Source organism: Prionailurus bengalensis, chromosome D4 (genome assembly GCF_016509475.1).
Source record: "Prionailurus bengalensis isolate Pbe53 chromosome D4, Fcat_Pben_1.1_paternal_pri, whole genome shotgun sequence".
In the NCBI taxonomy this organism is placed as follows: domain Eukaryota; kingdom Metazoa; phylum Chordata; class Mammalia; order Carnivora; family Felidae; genus Prionailurus; species Prionailurus bengalensis.
The window spans coordinates 69910042-69929780 of record NC_057359.1 but is presented as its reverse complement, the minus strand read 5'-3'; the positions used below and the strand labels follow the sequence as shown (position 1 = coordinate 69929780).

At 37.4% G+C, this 19739-nt stretch overlaps 1 protein-coding gene across 1 annotated transcript in view; it reads left to right on the top strand.

Annotated features, from left to right (window-relative positions):
- CTNNAL1 (catenin alpha like 1) overlaps positions 1 to 19154 on the top strand; it is a 62124-nt gene extending 42970 nt beyond the window's left edge. The window contains exons 11-19 of the mRNA XM_043567188.1: positions 3689 to 3839; positions 9324 to 9361; positions 11068 to 11118; positions 11211 to 11365; positions 14874 to 14922; positions 17693 to 17749; positions 17895 to 18008; positions 18675 to 18758; positions 18895 to 19154. Of these exons, the coding sequence (XP_043423123.1) occupies positions 3689 to 3839; positions 9324 to 9361; positions 11068 to 11118; positions 11211 to 11365; positions 14874 to 14922; positions 17693 to 17749; positions 17895 to 18008; positions 18675 to 18758; positions 18895 to 18960 (765 nt within the window). The 3' untranslated portion in view covers positions 18961 to 19154. The remainder of the gene's footprint in view (positions 1 to 3688; positions 3840 to 9323; positions 9362 to 11067; positions 11119 to 11210; positions 11366 to 14873; positions 14923 to 17692; positions 17750 to 17894; positions 18009 to 18674; positions 18759 to 18894) is intronic.
- Positions 19155 to 19739: the final 585 nt, after the last annotated feature.

The following is a 19739-nucleotide window of genomic DNA, read 5'->3' as shown; positions in this document are numbered from 1 at the left end:
AAGGAAGATGTGCATGGTTCTGCATAACTAGAAGCCAAATCTATTGAGAGTAATGAAGGTAATGGAGTTTTCATAGATAGCGTGCCTGAACAGAGATTACATTGCCTTGGGTTAGCTACTTATCTGCAAAACTGGAGATCGGCCCATTTAATTGATGTCCTAGTTTATATTTATTTTCAAGAAGCTGTTTACAATGAAGGTTGTTATGACACATTTGAAAAGTAAGTTACCGGGGCGACTGTGGCTCACTCATTTGGTGGAGAGTGTGGCTCTTGGTCTCAGGGTTGTGGGTTCAAGCCCTGCATCGGGTGTAGAGATTTACTTAAAAAAATAAAATCTTTTAGGGGTGACTGGATGGCTCAGTTGGTTAAGCATCCAACTTCGACTCAGGTCATGATATCACAGTCCGTGAGTTCGAGCCCTGCGTCGGGTTCTGTGCTGACAGCTCAGAGCCTGGAGCCTGCTTAGATTCTGTGTTTCCCTTTCTCTCTGCCTCTTCCCCACTCATACTCTGTCTCTGTCTCTGTCTCTCAAAAATAAATAAACATTAAAAAATAAAATCTTTTAAAGAAGTAATTACTATTATGGACCAAGCCATAAAATTACTTATGTGTTTTGACCTAGGATTCCTAGGACATAAGCAAATTAGAAAAACAAAAACTAAAGCAATGTTACAGCATTACTTACAATAAGATCCAGTTGGAAGCAAAATAAGTATCTGAAGTCAGGCAAATAATACATTATGACCTTAAAATAATAATTATGACAACTAGAATTAGCAACATTTAAAAGTGTTTTGTTAAAATGTTAGATGATAAAAGCAGGATACAGATTTGTATACTTACTATAATCCTGCTATGAAAACGTACATAGGAATATGTGGAAATGAAAGTTCTTGTGCTTGTTTGGAAGAGTTGGGAATTATTTTTTTCTGACTTTTCTGAAATGTTACTTTGTGTTTATAATTTCTAAGAGGCTTTTAAAAATTGATACCCCATTTAATACTGTCCCTGTCAAGTTAAAGAGAAAAGTGAGGGCCAGAACTTCATTTCTTTTTTAGGTCTAAGTTCTAAAATACAATTTATCAGGAGTTCTTATTTCATTTATCATGGTCAACCAAGGACTTACTCCTAACTCCTGTGTTTGATGGTAGATGTAGAGCCCTTGGATTTATAGTTGAGAACAGTGCAAGTAACTTAGAGACAGTGGTGACGTGTGTCTTCTAGCAGAACCGTGATGAATGGACGTTAGAAGGACAATAAGCTTCCCTGTAGAGAATAGTGTCCAAGGCTTATTATGGAAGCAGGAACTACATGAGTGACCCTTAGCAATGATCATCAGCTGAACATTGTATTATAACCAGAGGATCTCTGTTTATTAGGAAAAACCAAGGCTTTAATATTTGCTTGTCCACTTGAGATTCATCCTGCTCACCTTGGCTACAAATGTATTTCAGTGGAATTGAAAGTTTTGACTCTCCTGCCATGTGCCGTCAGCTCTTGTTACCCTCAAGCCCTGCTTGCTACTTGGCTGTAATTCTCTGCTTACTGTTTTTACTGCAGCAGGAATATCAGGGACCACCGTACTTTCTTCTGCAGGGCAGTGATCGAGCCTGTTGTCAACTTCTATGACTTGAGAAGTCTTTTTCTTCCCACAGCCTCAGCTTTTACTCCTAGTCTTTGCTATCTGTTTCACAAAGGGATCAAGTAAAGAATTAGAGCATGTGTCTGGGATAATTTATATTTATTTCTGGACATCTCTACTTTAGCTATGTCATTTTTATAGTTCTTTTAAAATGTTAGATCCTACGGGTGTCTGGATGGCTCAGTCAGTTGAGCATCTGACTCTTTAAAATTTTTTTTTAATATTTATTTATTTTTGAGAGAGAAAGAGACAGAGACAGAGCATGGGTTGCGGGGGGAATGCACAGAGAGAGAGGGAGACACAGAATCTGAAGCAGGCTCTAAGCTGTCAGCGTAGAGCCTGATGAGGGGCTCGAACCCATGAACCTTGAGATCATGACCTGAGCTGATGTCAAATGCTTAACCGACTGAGCCACCCAGGTGTCCTGAGCATCTGACTCTTGATTCCAGCTCAGGTCATGCTCCCAGGGTTGTAGGATTGGGCTCCACACTGAATGTGGAGCCTGCTTAAGATTCTCTCCACCCCCTATTCTCTTTCTCCCTCTGCCTCTCTCCCTCCCTCTCTCCCTCTCTCTCTCTCTCTCTCTAATTAAAAAAAAAAATACACACACACACACACACACACACACACACACACACACACATATATAGTGCCCTGGTCAACAGGGCACTCCTGCTGAAATCTAGCCCGTGGTTCTCTGGCAAGCCCATGTACCCACCCTCCCTGAAGATGGGGAACCTTGTTATGCTCCTGAAGCTGCCACCTACTTGTCAAGCCCTGTGCCCGTGGGACTGTGCCAAACCAGGAGGAGCTTGTAGCTCTAATTCCCTTAGAGGGAGCATGGCATGGATCATATCAGTCTTATGAAAGCTCTTCAGTGACTTCCTATCTCACAGTAAAGTCCAGTCCTTACTGTGTATGTTCCTCATCACATGGCCACTGGTGACCTTCCTGTTTTTCATGTCAGTCTAGTCACACTGGCCTGCTGGCTGTTCCCTGAACATACTAGAAGTGTTCCCAGCTCATCCCAAATGACTCGCCCTAGATTCCCTCACGGCCTCCTTGACTTCTTCAGTTCTTTGTTTTTACATGCCTCCTTTTCGGTGACCTTCTAACACCCTCTATCTCTCTTACCCTTTATTGTCATACATACAATTTATCATCGCTGAAATATCTTAACATTTACTTGTATGTTTTTTATTGTCTGTCTCCCTCATAATGTGAGCCCCATGAAGACAGACAAATTTATCCGTTTCATTCACAGCTGTTTCCCCAGCTCCTGGAACATGGGTACAGTACCTGGCACATAGTAGGTGAATGAATAGCCATATATTAGTTACTTGGTATCTCTGAGCCTCGGTTTCTCTAGCTGTATAACGGGAATAATGTGTATTTGGGAAGGATAGCCAGTATTTTGTCTGCGTGTTTCTGAAGATTAATACTAATGTATATCAAGCACCTAAAAGAGCATCTCAAGAACATACCTGCCACGTACTCATAGATGTGTGTATATGTTACGACGACTGCCACTACCAGTAATACTACCCACCTGCCGCTGCCGCTGCTGCTGCTGCCGTTATTACTACTACTATCATCATTACTATTACTACCCCTACCGCTACTGATACCAGTGCTGCTAATGCCACCATTACCACTACCCCTGTGACTGTTGTTGCTGCCACGACTACTCCCCCGTCTCTTGTACCTACAGTGCACAGTCTACTCTTTGTAGTCTGTGTAGATAACTCTTTGAATTCTGCGATGGAAGCAACTTCGTTGACCCAGTTTTCCTGAAATAAAGGTCACTGCTCCCTGAATAAATGCTTGTGTAGAATCGTGCATCCTATTCATTTGTGGATCAGCTTATAAGAAACAGTGAGGTTTGTTCTATGGGTCTCCACATTGGCCAACATGGAGCTTACGTGTGGAAATCATTTCATAGTTGTTTGTTGAGTTGAACAGCACAGACTTAAGTTTGGTCTCCAGCATGATTCTAAGAACTAAGAGTTTGAAATGCACACCTGTGTCTGTTGTGTTTCATTAGATAATTTCTGCTGCTGAAACATTGACATTGCATCCGTCTAGTAAAATTGCTAAAGAAAACCTAGATGTCTTTTGTGAAGCTTGGGAATCCCAGATTAGTGACATATCAACACTGCTAAGAGAAATCAATGATGTTTTCGAAGGAAGACGAGGTGAGAAACTATCCACATATTTAAACACATTATTATTGTAATTAATTCTATTAGTTTTTTAATGTCAAACCTCAGTTACAAGATGAATTATCTTGTTATCACCCAGTGGGTTATTTTTATAGTAACATATCTCCCACAGAAAAATTGGGACGGTGTTGTCTGTCCTTTATTATAGCATCTAAGCAGTATAATTTATTGTACAACAGTTGTAGATTTCATTGAAATGTTAATATTCTAGTTTTCTGATTGAAATCCAGTCATTTTATATTTTATCTAAATTGTTTTTTAGTTTTAGTATAAAAGCTCTTCTGTAATACAATTATTCTCTGATTTAATTCTACTAACTTCATAATGAAATGAATGTAGTTATTTGATTTTTGAATTGCTTTCCTTCCACTTGGATGGAATCTCTTTCTCTGATGACTGCATAATCTTGGAATATTTCCTGTGGTGGGTAAGTTCATTGGTATTTCTACAACATGTAGAATAGCACTGCACAATGTATAGGAAGGCATCCTCTTTATTTTAATATCAACTGGGAGTTTTGTTTCTTTCCCATTGTATGGTGTATCCTCTTATGTTTATGTCTTGTCATGTACTTTTTTCCCTTTGAATGGCTTCTGTTAGTGTCAAGCATGCTTGTTTTTTTTTTTTTAAATAAAATGTCATTTAAGTCACAGTAACATCAAATTACATACTTATTTTTATTGAATTGCACATTTAAACATTTCATATTTAAAAATATGTATTTAGGATAATTGGTGATTTGTTTTTAAAAATCAGGAAATGATAGACTTTGTAAATATAGTGTAATTTGTAAAATATAATAAATGTTTGCCATGCTTCTACATTTAAAGATTTCTGTGATAGTCTAAATGGCTTATCATTTTGATGCTTTTATAAAGCATTAATAGGCACATGGATTTTTATGTGAGGCAAGTTTCATATATTAACAGGTAACGTGATATAATTGATCCACATTTAAAGAGGAATGATAATTTAAGCATAGGACTTGTTTAGGAAACGAAGAAAAGTGGCTTCCCTGCCCTTCTCAGCACTAGCATCCACTACAGATAGACCAGAGTTGAAACAGGAAAATCCTACACTTATTTTTGGACTACATAGTCCATTATGGTTTCTTTTCCTTTTAAGCTGGATGTTATGTAAACAGTTTCTTCTTTAGATGTGGGTAACCTGTCCTTGGAAAACCTTAACTTCCTTAGGGCTGAACAGAAATTCTTCTTTAGGTGGGAAATTCTGTTACCTTTAATCAATACTCCATCCATTGTTTACTGGTAAAGTATCTTGTTGTTCAGAAGGATCCTTATGTGGAATTAATTGAGATAGAGTTGGTTGACTTCTTGTACTGCCTTTCTTTGTCCTGACTTTTATCACTAAGCTCATAAGAATAGCTTTTCTGACAAAGAAGTCCAATTCTGGGTTAGCCATTATTGGCTGGACTGAGTCCAGTGTCACAGTGTTGTTTTTCCTGTGCTGTACGGTTATTATGACAAGCCTGCCTGTTACCTTGCACCTGTCCACTGCTTCCCTAAAAGGACAGAGTGTATTCTTCAGATCCTCATTTCTCTCTGCTACTGTTGTAACTCACGTTACAGCTATTATTGAAAAGCCTTTGCCGTATTCTAGCTACCTTTGTTCTGCTCTGAATATCTTGACTCTCATTACTAGAAAAATTATCAGATACGTTGCAAGTATCGTTTCACCAACCAATTAAGTAGCACACAACATGGTAAGCAATGAGAAGAGACTTTAGTGTTCTCATACTTGAAGTCAGTCTCAGAGCTAGGTCATTGTCCCCCTTACCGTGAGACACTCAAATTGCACAATAGGGCCTCCTGGGATTGTTTTAAGAACTCAAAAATCAATACTTGCCTTACTGCCTTTCTATCTTCATCCATTTCTGCCTTCTTACCCAAACCTCCTGGGAAGCCATGGTCTTCTTTTTGGAAGGGACCCAATCAGGAAGATTCTACTTTCCCTTAGTGCTGAATATGTAATTACAGCATTTAGAATTTGAGCTTATTCTAGGTACCTAAATGTGAAAAGGAGACTTCTCCCTGTAGACTCTACCTCTCCTTTAAGGAAGCTGAATTTCTCTTGCTCTGTTTGAACCATCTTAGAATTAATATGACTGGGCTTCAGGTTATAGGGATGCACCTAGCAGCCCTGTTCCATAGCTCTGCACTTACCATGTCACTTGGCAGATTGGATACATAAGGTGCTGTTCACTGAAATAGGGAGCATAGAAGGGGGAACAATATGAGCTTGTTTGGGGGACATGGAGTTTGAATCAAGGCAGTGGTCCATCAGACAAGAGATAATGAGATGATAATAATAGAAATGGAGATAGATAAGAGGACTGATTTAAGAAAAACTTTATAAGTAATATTGGTAGGATTTGGTGATTAATTGAATGCAGAGACGAGGGAAAGTTTGAGGATGACAACTGGGTTTGGATTAGAATACCCCAGTCCTACTCCTGTGGTTACCTAATAATCGCCTTTCCTTCAGTACTTAGCCATTCGTTTTAAGTGGGTCTGGGGACGTGGTCATTCTGGTCATGCCATGTAGAACTCCTTCCAGAATCAAAAGAGCTAATTGTAGGAACTTCTAATAGGGAATAACATAGCCCATCTCTAGTGAAATAATGAGGCTTTTCTGTCCTTGGGATATTAGCTTTAGTTTGTAGAGATGCAGAAAAGTTCTGGGTATTGAAAATGAGAGCAGCATTTCTCAATTAGGTTTTCAAAAGAAATCATTTTGGTACTCCCATAAGATGAGAGGGGCTTTTGAGCTGAATTGTGAACTTCCTTTATCTGGAGGTAAAAGTGAGAAGTAAAGATGGTACAGCTGTCGTGTTGATTTAGGGAGTATTAAACTTACGATACCCCTGTGAAAACAGTTCTTTGAAAACCATTTTATAAATCAAATATCAAGTATGTTTTCTCCATAAACATTCCTGTTTTTCCAGTGACTTCTAATGTTTGCATTCAGAAGATAAAAATTGTTTTGTCTAATGTTTTCATCAGAGATACAAATTGCTTATGCCACTTCTTTAATTTGATGTAATAGCTAAACATAACTGAGTCAATACATTTGCTCTGCTTAGAATCAATGGCAATAATTAGACTTGTATGGAAAAAACAACTATAAAGTTAATATAAAATGATTCAGATTAATGATTTTTGGTATCTTTACTAACTTTTTTCTTGTTTTGTTTTGTTTTGTTTTTTGTATTATTATCAACTTAACTTGGCTTATATTGGAACTGGGGGAATGAGGGACAACCTTACCTGAATAGCATTATGGGGAAAAACTATTTGAAGAATGGTCAGTTTTGCAATTTTCCTCAAATATGCAAACCATTCTTAGTCCAACTGAATGATGGAAATAGGGAGCAAAACAAAGTACCTATAAGACACCCTCAGGGACTGGAAGTGCCAGTTAATTAATTGGTGAATAGCAAACCAGATTATATAAAGGCTCTTTGTTTCTTTGCATTTATTTCTCCGTGCCTTCTGGTTTCTTTAACTCTGTTGATTCTTGGAGAGATAAGAGATTAATATAGTTCGCTTTTTTTTTCCTCTTAGAGAGTAAAGGTGAACATTTCAGGGATATGGGCACTATGGAGGAGCATAAGAGTAGATAATAATACAAGACTGCTCACACCTAAGCTAATTATGTTAAGTAATGATTATGCTTATTTCTGTAGCTTATTAAGACCACTTTTTTAGGGATATTATGGGCAGGATTTGGACTTTGAATTAAGATAAATGGTGAATTTTGAGGTTCTAAATGACTTAAAGTTTTCTATTCACACCTAATTCAGGCACTTTTTATATCAGGGCTGGGAGAAAAGGCATGGAATAATGTCTTCTTTAAGTTTTATTTCTCTCTCTCAATTCTGAGAACAGAACACCATTAATAAAATTCCCTTACAATTCTGATATTACAAACAAATTATTTGAATCATAAAACATATCCTAAGTACCAATGGCTGGCCCATAATGACAGTTCATTTTCTAGATCAGCACTGTTCAATAGAAATATAACGTGAGCCACATATGTAATTTAAAATTTTATAGGAGGCATATGAAAATTTTCAAAAGAATCAGGTGAAATTCATTTTAATATTTTTTATTTAATCCAATGTATCCAAAATACTGTTTCAGTTTATAATCAGTACTTAAAAAGTATTAATGAGGTCTTTTACATTTTCTCCCATTATATTAAGTCTTCAAAATCCAATATGTATTTTATTCAGTTTTTAAAATATTTTTGAGAGAGTGAGAGTGTGCATGAGAGTAGGGGAGGGGTGGAGAGAGAGGGAGACAGAGGATCCAGTGCAGAGCCTGATGCAGGGCTTGAACTCACACACCGTGCGATCATGTCCTGAGCCGAAGTCAGACACTTAACCGACTGAGCCACCCAGATGCCCCTTCAATATGTATTTTATACTTTAAAGCACATCTCCATTGAGACTGGTCATATTTCAGTTGCTCACTAGTCACATGGCTAGTGGATTCCATATTCAACAGCACAGTTCCAGATGAAGATGTAAATATGTTATGAGCAGGCTCACCTTGTTCATGTAATAGTTGTTCTATAAGAAAGTGTGTGACTTAGTACTCTGACATTGTATTTACTTTTATTAGGTGAAACTATATGAAATTGCTATTTTTGTATTTCAAAGTGGTTGAATATCAGCAATTTCACATAGTTCTACCTAATATATTACAGCTGAACAAAACTTCATTCCTTGAAATCAGGAAGTAATTACTGTTCAAATCTTGTAAATTCTTTCCTCAGATATAACAAACTAAGCTTAAAAAAAAATCTACCATCTATTGCAATCTGACTTTATACATGATCCAGAAGTTTGAAAGAGGAAAGCACAGGGATGAAGCAGGCATTGTACATACCTTACTTTCTATAGTTACTGTGCTTCCTGCCATGTGTTAATTCACAGCGAAGAGACTGTTATTTGGTTTATTTCATCTTCCTATCTTATGCACTAGAGTTGCTCTCTGACTAGAAGAATACTTTATGAAGTGAGCTGTAAATGATTTGCTTTGATGCTCGCAGAAAAGCAAGTAAGCACTGATAACTCATACTGAGAAAAGAAGAATCTGGTTTCATTAGAGGCAAGCTACTGTAAAAGATTTCACTGTGAATGAAGCTTGTTGTCAATTTAAGTAATTATCACTGAGATATTTTGTCTTTCTGCCATTACATTGGGGGAGGTAGAGATTGTCCAACCAGGTACCTTAGGGATACAACTGTTGACAATCTTCATGTTCACCAATAAAATTACAATTTTGTTTGTGAGACACATTTAATCAATAGACTAAATTATCAAAACTAATGTACTAGCATTCCTATTTAATATTTTAAAAATTAAATGTGAATAATAGAAAATATGCTAATAGAAAATTTGTTTTAAGTTGTATGTGTTATTTGTAGGAGAGAAGTATGGCTACCTTTCACTTCCAAGGCCAATGGTAAGTAGAAGAGTTTTATACATTTTGGAATGTTTTATTCAAAATTCAAATTATATATTGAAACTGATGCGTCTGACTGCGTTCCAAAATAGTGTCCACTAGGTGGCCCGCTTGGTTACATGCATTAAGATGGTTTCTGTACCTTTTCAGGCCTTCCCTTTCAGTCTTCATTAAACACTCTAATAAAAATAACTTGTAAAAGTAAAAATAAAAATGATGAAAACACAACTAAATTTAAAAGAATGAGACAGGGTGTAAAATTCTAAATAAAATCTAAAAACTTGCAGGGCATTCTTTTTTAAATGCTCTATCAGTTGCGTTTTAGTCTATCAGACTAAGGAGGAAGATGCACATGATGTGACTGTACAAGTAAGGGCCAGAGATCACAGATCATCTGTATTTTCCAGTGAACATAAGAGGCAGCTTGTATTTGTACATGTGTGCAACTTTATGGTTTCTCTGTTTTTATTTTCTGTCCCATTTCTTCTATAGTAAGCAGCATTAGAAAATCTCAAAAGGGCTATGTTAAATGAGCAAGTATAAACCATAAGACAGAAAACAAAAGGGAAAAGTTAAGGCTCTTGAGTGTTCTGCAGTGAAACTCCTGACAGAATAGCTGGTCAGAAGGATCAAGTCATGGTAATAATAAGAGAAACAAAAAATGAGGAGGTACACATAAGCCTCAAAAGTATTGGTGATGATCTTTTTCTTTAGCTAAGGGGGTTAGGGTATTTTGTTTTATTCTGTTATAATTTATGCTTTGTGTACATCTACTCAGTGTGTGTGTGTGTGTGTGTGTGTGTGTGTGTGTGTGTGTGTTTATAGTTTAAGTATATGTTAAAAGGAGAAAAAAAAAAAGGGCTCCCAGCCTCTCCTGCACCTTTCTGTTCACTAGCCCCAGCCATTGTGGCCCAACTAGGGGAGCTCCTACCAGACATCAGAGTGGGAGAATGGCCAACCTAGGCTGCTGTCTCCTAAGAGCTTCTGCATATATGTTACAAAGAAACGTTGCTATTGGTGGTGGTTTCTACTTATGTAAATAGGCATCTGTGGGCTAGCCTGATAACCTAACTACAATATTTTCACCTTAGGGGAACTATATTCTGAGTTCCATATAGCTTACATAGAAAAAATTACCATTTCAAAAATAGTGGCCCAGCAAACATGTTGATTCAAATATGAAGTGCTAAATTCTAAGTATGATCTCCTATAGGACCTGGGGTGAAGAATTAAGAACTGGGATGTCAATGGCACTTGGGGGCCAAAATTAGCCCTCATAGGACAAATTGGTTAAAGGAACTGAACTCCAGAATCATAACAATAGGAGTATATGGAAAACTACATATAGTTGCTAATTTTATGACATCATTTCATAAGAATAACTCAACAGAGGGGCCAGGAATGTTTGGAGATATAATACCTGGACTCTGACAAGGTGCACAGGTCCTTAAGTCCTTCTGGGGCATGATCTGCTTTCCCTGGCCTCGGCTTTCTAACTAACTACCTATTCAAAGCTGAACCCACATGCTAGGAGAGTGTTTGCAATTAGTTTGTTTCAAAGTGCTTTAATGTAGCTTAAGTATGTTCTGAAAATGTTCAAATTAAAATTTTATTACAGGTACTTTGTTATGCTTTCTATTACTACTGTATTTCCTCACCATAACTGTACTGTTTTTTAAGATGTCTTAATCTTTTCATTGTCACAGAAGAATAATGCAAACCTGAAATCATTAAAGGCAGACAAGCCTGACTCTGAGGTAAGACCTCTTCCTTTTAACAGTCTTACTTCTAAACTTCCATTTACATTAATAATGACAATATTGTGGTGATGAAAACGTGTATTTTATAGGAGCAAGCCAAGATAGCAAAGCTTGGACTTAAGCTGGGTTTGCTTACCTCTGATGCCAACTGTGAGATCAAGAAATGGGAGGATCAGGAAAATGAGATTGTTCGAAATGGGCGGAACATGTCCAGTATGGCCTATTCTCTATATTTATTTACTAGGTAAATATAGTGATGTTTTGATCCTTTTAAATCAATTTGATAGTATCCGGTGTAAAGAAAAACTCATGTTAAATCATTGACAGGTTAAAGTCAACTTCCAATATATGGTTAAAAAAAGACCATAAGTTCTTATAATTAAGTGAATGCAACAAGAAGGCATTTATTTAATTAGGATTTAGATTTAGAAGATATCCTCTTTCAGGTTTGTGTCCCTTTCATAATTTTGAAATAATTTTGCATTCTGCTTTTTGTCATTCTATGTATCTGTTTCTCCTAGCCAGCATCAATAAGTTTAGAAAACTTGCCTTTTAACTCTTTATGTAAGTGATTGGTACTTGATTAGATTATAGAGATCAAAGAATACAACCATGAGGCCTACCACCTCAATGGGGTGCCAAATCTCCAGGAATCAGTATTCATAGCAGAGTATTTCCCTAACTTCACTGTTACAAGGCCTACCTTCTCTGTCTTGTCCACATTACAAGAGTCTTGATCACATGCCTCATTGAAGTCCATGTTGATCACATTCCACAATCTTCCACAACAAGCTATACATATGGTATAGTAATTTATGTTGCTAAACATTCATCAGTTATCTGGTCAATAATCTGTTCTAGAATTTTCTCAAAAATGACTTCAAACTTTTCACTAACTTTCTGAAATCTGTCTTTTTTATTTTTAGAAACCTGGAAAATATTTGGGTCTTCTACTCATTTTGATTTTGAAAATATTATCAGCAGTGGGCCACATCTATAAGTTGTTACAGTATTCTGGAATGTAATCCATTTGGTCTGGAGTCTTAAGCTCAATTAAAATAGGATCTCCACTACTCTATGGACATTGGGGTTCAATAAACAGCACCCTTTTTCCCACCCAAGTTCTGAACAAAATGAAAACATAAGCAAAAGAATGGCAGATAGGGGCCAGTAACATTTATATTGATAAAGCTATTATTGGATAATGTCGTTTATATCCACAAGCAAGTAGCTTTTAAAATGACCTCTAGAATTAAGAAATTGTACTTCATAGGGACAGAATGTGTCTCTGAACACCTGGAAGAGCAGGTGTCTCCCAAAGGCATCTTTACTTCCAAGAGAAAAAGGAGAAAGGAGAGGGCTACATGTCCAACTTATTTTTGCAAAGTCACCAAAAAACTGAAAAGTCCACACACTTCTACAGGATGGAATAAGTGGGAGAGCTGAGAGAAGTGAGGGATGTTGTGCTAGTGAAGATTCCTTTGCATGGAAGGAAGATCAGAGTGAGGAAGAAACATTCATTTCCCTGTTGATGAAATCTTCTAGCTTTTCAAGATAGAGTATTCTGGAGGGTGAGGGAGAAATGATAGGAGTTGAGTAATTTTGCCTCTGTTTAGCAGTCATCTGTTAATACTTTACTGTACTTTCCAGCTTTGGTGACCTTTCCTCTTTGGTGGTTTCCTTCTTTTGTTCTTGTTTTTAGCAAGCTTCTCCTGGGATTGAGTCTTCCTAACACAATTATGGCCTTTTTTTCTTAGTTCCTGTCTTTCAAAAATCAGATGAGTCAAGTGTGCAGAAGAAAGTACAATGGAACTCCTTCGTTTGCCCACACCAAATGTGCACAGATTAGCAGAGATAACAAAGATCTTGACATTTGGCTGCAATCATGCTAGTTTCCTCATGGTGATAAAAATCAGGAGATCTTTAAACAAAATCTTTTTTTTTTTTTTTGATCGGTGAAAACTAGAGAAATATCTTTACTAAGTGAATGTAGTTTGACACATAAAATCATCCTAAACAGAGAATTCATCAGAATTTTTTTAAAGGTTTTATGTATGTATGTATGTTTTGAGAGAGAGAGAAAACATGCTTGTAAGCTAGGGAGGGACAGAGGGAGAGAGAGGGAGAAAATTTTAGGCAGGCTTCACGCTCAGCACAGGGCCAGATGTGGAGCTCAGTCTCGCGACCATGAGATTATGACCTGAGCCAAAATTAAGAGTCGGATGCTCAACTGACTGAGCCACTCAGGTGGCTCCTTTGTTAAGTTTTTAACGGTCTCTTTTAGTTCTTGTTTCTTGTTTCAGGATATTTCAGGATGATATGGTCAACATTTTTTGTTTCAGAGTCAGGATAGTGTATGACATGCATCCCATAGAGAGAGGGAAGCACAAGTGGCTGCATTATGAGGGGTGGGGATCACTAAAGCTTTGTGGAATGGAACTTGTTACTAGATGTAGTGATTGCACAGGAATGCTGAGTTCAGGGAAAAAATGGGTTTTCCATAATGGGTGACACCTGGTGCCATTTGACACATCTTGGTGATTTATCTGTGGTCAAATCTCATACTGGCTTTACTTTCTGCCCACACACTCAGTGTATCTGTTTTTCCCCAACAAATTTTGGTTTTGTTTTGTTTTCCCTTAATACCTGTGGTTTACCGACCTCATGTAGTTGCTTGTTTCTGAGACTCACCTGGTAGCCCTCACAGGATCCAGTTTTATAGTTTTCCTGGGTAGTTTTATAGCTTTTCCTCAGGCTATTGTTATCTTAACAATTTACAGAATTTCTTAGTAATTTATAGATGATTATTCATATTTCTTGATGATTTTAAAGGTTTTATTTTTAAGTAATCTCTACACTCAATATGGGGCTCGAATTTACAATCCCAAGATCGAGAGTTGCATACTCTACCAACTCAGCCAGCCAGGCACCCCTCTTTCTTGATAATTTATATATTTAAGATTTTTTGGTACCTTATAGTTTAAAAAAATTTCAAACTTACAAGTGCCTTATAGGTTTTTAAGTGGTTTCTGCTTCATAATTTCATTTGATCAGCACAACAATTTATCAGAGAAGACGAATAATTTGTTCACCATCTTACAGATGTTAAGGGTAGAATTGGTTAATAGATTTCTTATGATTCATGCCAGTCTACTGCTCTTCTTAATGCATTCTGTTGTTCACTTTGCTGTGATTTGCTTTTCATTTGTAGAGGTCTTGTTTGTTGGTAGTTTTCAATCTGATGTTCCCTATTCTGATGAGAGTGGTAGCACAAATATTATTATGACTATTTTATATACTCAGCATTGAAACTTAAATGACATGCCTTATCAAAGTTTTAGAATTAAAAATGAGAATTTTCTGAGTTTTGGTCTGATCCTCTTTCCATTATGTAACAAAGGCCTTTTGGTTAAGACATGTTGTCATATCTCACGTATTTAATTTATGAAGCAAAATGAAAAAGGTTAAAAAGGAAAAATAAAATTTAAATATTACTTGTCAGTGTTAAGTTCCTTTACATTATAAAATTAACATATATAAAGTTCACTGAAAAATTTTAAAGTGCCCTAAGAAGTAATAGTTAAATATTAAAGTTGTTTAAGAATAAAGTCACAGTATTAGTCTGTTCAATATTCTTCTTCAAAATTTAGGATCTATTAATACTCAAAATGCTCTAAAAGTTTTATATTATACAACCAAATTTCAGGCAGTAACTTTTTCTTAGACATCCTTGATAATTCATTTTATTTCAGAGGAGAGGGGCCACTGAAAACTTCCCAGGATTTAATTCATCAACTAGAGGTATGTTTTATTTCCATTTTATGCTACTAATTTAATTCTGGGCCAAAAGTGGGTAATAACTGGGTTTTCTAAATGATTTACCATGCCACATTTGTATGCTTACCTGTGCACACACATGTGTAGAGAAAAATGAAAAAGTAGAGGGCTCGCAATAGCATTTTGTCGAGCGTTTTTGGTTATCTTGTTGAGTAAAACTCAAATATTATCGGGATATAGCAGAATGGGCTTTGCTGATAGTATGTGCAATAACAGTAATTCTAGGTTTTCCTAAGGAGGTGAAAGTATCTTGTTAGCAGATGCATATCCTGCATGCTTTCCTGAATGGCTTTTTGGCCTCTTCATTAATGGATTGGATGAATGATATTGATTGCATGAGAACAACACATGAGAAAGCATTTGTCATATGCTTGAGACAGAGAGTGCTTGGTACAGTTTTCCTTCTTCCCTTTCACATCCCTGCTGGGTTAAGGCATTCAGGAAGAGACAGACATTCTCGCACCCACCCTTGTGCCTCTGTGTATCTGTGGAAGTCCACATAGGTCCATCTCAAATTCCCCTCCTTCATGTAGAGGCTTTAGATTGGCAAGTGGGTTGCTAGATTACTTTCCCTAACTCTCACATTAGTTTGTTTGCTTTTCTGGAACGAAGGGTGTTCTTGCATTTGAAATGTGCAGTTTCTATCACCTTTGATGGTTTCCTTTGGTATTCCCGTGTGCTGCCACCTGAGCCCCGTCAGGAAAGGGATTTCACCTTGGGAGGGTGATCATCATCAGAGTCGGAAGACTCATAGAGAACATTTCTTGTAACATTTCTTGTATGCATTTTTTGTAAAGTCAACTATAAATGAGCTATTCCCCTTAAAACAGTTTTAATAAATTCTGGATTCATTCTGTTCAGTTTGGCTCATATCCATTCGAAGTCCTACCATACCACAAGGGATGTTTCACTGCAAAAGATCTACTTGTCACCTTCTTCCTGTGTGAGCTTATTCATTAAACCAATGTCTACTGAATTGACTACTAACTGGTGGACGTGAAGTGTTCATCAAATATTTATTGAACTTGTACTGTGTGTCAGTTCCTGGGGGTAAGTGCTGTTTGGAGAAAAGAGAACAAAACAAAGCCACTGCTGCCCTCGGCCCTGCAGCATACATTCTAGTGGGAGGAGGTAGACAGTAGAGAGTTAAGTACACAATGTCCATATAAAAGCATTTAGAGATAAAATTATAAAAGATAAAAAGAGGTGATAGGAGGGTGACAAGAAAAGACCTCTAAGGGGGTAACATTTGAGTAATTAATGAAGTGAGAGAGTGAGCAGGGTGGTTATCTGGGGATAGAATATTTCAGGCAAACAGAGCAAGTGCAAAGGCCCTGAGATGTTGGGGTAGGCTGGAGGGATCTGAAGAACAATAAGGAGGCAAGTGTGGATGCAATGGAATGAGCCAGAAGGAAAGTGGTAAAGTATGGCATCTCTGTAGCCACTGGAAGAACTTTAACTTTTATTTTCCAAGTATGATGGAAAACCCACTGAGGGTTTTGATCCTGAGTGGCAGGATCTGACTTTGGTTTTAAAGGTTTTGGGTTTAACTAACAGGGTAAATGGTATTGCCATTTACTTAGCTAGGGAACACTGAGGGAGAAAACCAGATTTAGAGGTTGGAAATCAAGCATTCTGTTTTGTTCAAGTAGTATATAAAAGACTGGTGTCAGGATCGTTCAAGAATGGAGAGAGAGATTTGAAAGTCATCGGCTTTAAGTTGGTTGTAAAACCACGATACTCCAGGAGACAGACATGGATCTTGCTCCCGAGAGGTTTGTGGGCCAGAAGGGAAGAGATGTAAACAGAAAGTGGTAATGTGGGATAATGAGGAATGTATGGGTAAGTGAGTCATTCTGTTTGGTTAGGATCTAGGTATAAAACTCACTGGTTTCCCTTTTAAAGGATAAGGAAGGGAGTGAAGGATTTTTGACCTTGAGATCAGTTCATCCAATGATAGCAAGGTGCTAAGGCTGTTGGATAAAGGGTTAAGGTTAACCCTGAAAGTATTGCCTTCTCTTTATGTTCTTTATCTAATTCATTACCAAGGCTTGTTACTTTTCTTCACAAACCACCCTCACATTTGCCCTGTTCTCATCTGCTGCCACCTAAAGCTAAGTCTCCCACCCTTTTCTCCTCTGGTGTCTCTTACTCTGAAACATTCTGTTACCATTTAAAAATAATCATCCTAAATATTCCTAATCTTATCTGTCCAACCTTATTTTTCACTGTTCTTTGCCGTCATCCTGTTCAACTCATTAAACTATAAAATGCATGGTGAACACTCAAGAACCGATCTGAACCGGTCCTCTCAAATGGCTGGTTAAGGAATGTGTACAGGTGACAAATTTTATCTTGCTTAGCTGGAAGTAGGAAAGTCCTAACCCTTTTGATCTCATGTTCTACAATTCATCACCTTTTTATAGTTGGGGTATTATAAGATGAGCTCCAGATCCTTCTGGGAGCCTGGACATAATTTGTATGGTTAAGTGTCATGTGTCTGTATGGCCCTCCAGAGCAACTGGAGGTTTCCAGGTGTAGAGGAGAGTCTCCAGGGATTGATTCTGCATCAGGTCTGGGAAATCTTCTGAATACAGTTGAACACTTGTGTTTCCTGGGTAGAAGAAAAACTTCAGGAGTCCCATGACAGATATGACAATTAGCCATGAGTATATTTCTTATGAACTATCCATAAGATATACATCTAAGTAGTGATACTTTTTCTTTCCACTAGGTTTTTGCTGAAGAGGGCTTAAAGCTTGCTTCAAACGTGCAAGTTTTCTCAAAACAGGTAATGTAACAGATCTGCCTGCTTGGTGATAGTGGTGATGTGAATACCCACTGTGGGGGTATATTATTAAGGTATAAGGGTATTTAGGGTTTAAAAGATGATGATTTTTATTGAAGTTATTATAACTTCCTGAATTATTTTTCAGCTGAAAGATGATGACAAGCTTATGCTTCTCCTGGAAATAAACAAACTAAGTCCTTTATGCCACCAGCTCCAGACAATAACTAAGACACCTTTGCAAAATCAAGTGTTTCTAAAGGTAAAAGGCAGAGTGGGTTATTCAGGGAGACACTTGAGAAACTTTAACACTTAACCAGGTTTGCTTCTAGCCCATTTTTCAAAGAGTGTTATTACCCACAGAAGGGCAGTTTACTTCCATTTTTCAGGCTTTGATTCTAAGAATCATTTATCATCTGTAGTTATAACAGACTCCGGGGAGCACTAGGTTCACTAAATTAGCTTTTTGGACATAATTAATTCCACAACACTGAGCAGCTACCCTTAAATCCTGATGTCATCACATGTCTAACCAGGGCCAAAATTCCTCAGAGTAGGGGCTCCTGTTGTTTGTCTTGGGGAATTTAAGCCTCTGCCAACAAAGCAGAGTGCCAGGAGTTACAAAGTAGGGGGTTCACTGCCACTATTTGGAGTGTTTTAAAAAGCACCTAAACAACTCGAAATAGAACTGGTTGGTTTTCCATCCACTCTTCCTTGGGGCTCCATGAAATAGGCATGAGTCCTGATGGCAGTCCTGCACTTGTATTCTGGGGCGTCAGGTCAGCTCCTGTGCCCTAATCCTTATGACTTTTAAGATCCTTTAGATTTCCATAATAATGAAATGTTATCAGTTTAAAACTAAATCAGTGACACAATCTTCTGAAGTACTCCTTCTAGAAGCTGATTTGCTTGGCTGTTGTCATTATAGGTTGATAAGTGTATTACGAAGACAAGATCCATGATGGCTATTTTGGTCCAACTTCTCTCGCTTTGCTATAAACTGCTGAAGAAGGTAAGATAATTTTTCTGTCTGAAAATCACATCTTAAAACTAGTTTCAAGGAAAATGCAAAAGAAATAGTTACTATTTAATTTTGTAATTTTTATTGTAAAAGCAAAGGAGAAACTAATTGCCTTCACTCTTTCCAGCTTCAGATGGAAAACAACAGATGGGTCTCAGTTACCAATAAAGACTCCATGGATGGTAAAACTTGAGAAGCTTTTGGGGGCAGATCTCTGGAACTGCATGTGGCAAAGCTGATATTTTAAAAAAGCAAATGATCCTTTATATTTTCAGAAATTCAACAATTTTATAAAGAAAGCAGTAATGAAATCTTGCTTTATTTTCTGATCTTGAAAGTGATTGTGAAGCTTTTTGACAACTAATAAATGCCATGGTAGTTTCTAGATTCCTAATTGTTGTGTGAATTTAAAATGGCATATTGCCACTAACAACATTCTTGAAAGTCAAACCAAATACCCCAACTGTCTTAATGACAGTTTAATCCAAAGAAGCTACTTTGAATATGTGCTCACCTTTGGCCTAAAATACCTTAATCTCCTCTTTTCTCTTTTTATTTAAGCTTACCATCTAGAACACTAATTTTCAGCAGAAATATAGTCGACTGGGTGAACGCAGGGGTTTCCTTAAGTCTGTGGATTCTTCAATTGCTCTGTGCACCAATTGTGACTGGCCTCTTTGCTGTCCTGTCACAGATCATCCATGCTACGAGCACACATTTGTTCTCTTAACACGCATTTCATAGCACAGGTGTCTCTTGGGCTGCATGTGTCCCTCCCTCATTCCCAAACGCAGGGTCATGGAGCTCACTCCACGGAATCCTATAGGAGCTCACTAGGAGATGGCTCTCACTTCTCCTTCCACCATAGCGGGCCAGTCTGCTTCAATATTAGCTGGGATCCTAAGCCTATCTTACTGGTATAAAAAAATAGTCTTTGAACTATCCTTTTCTGTGCTGATGGAATGGAAAACA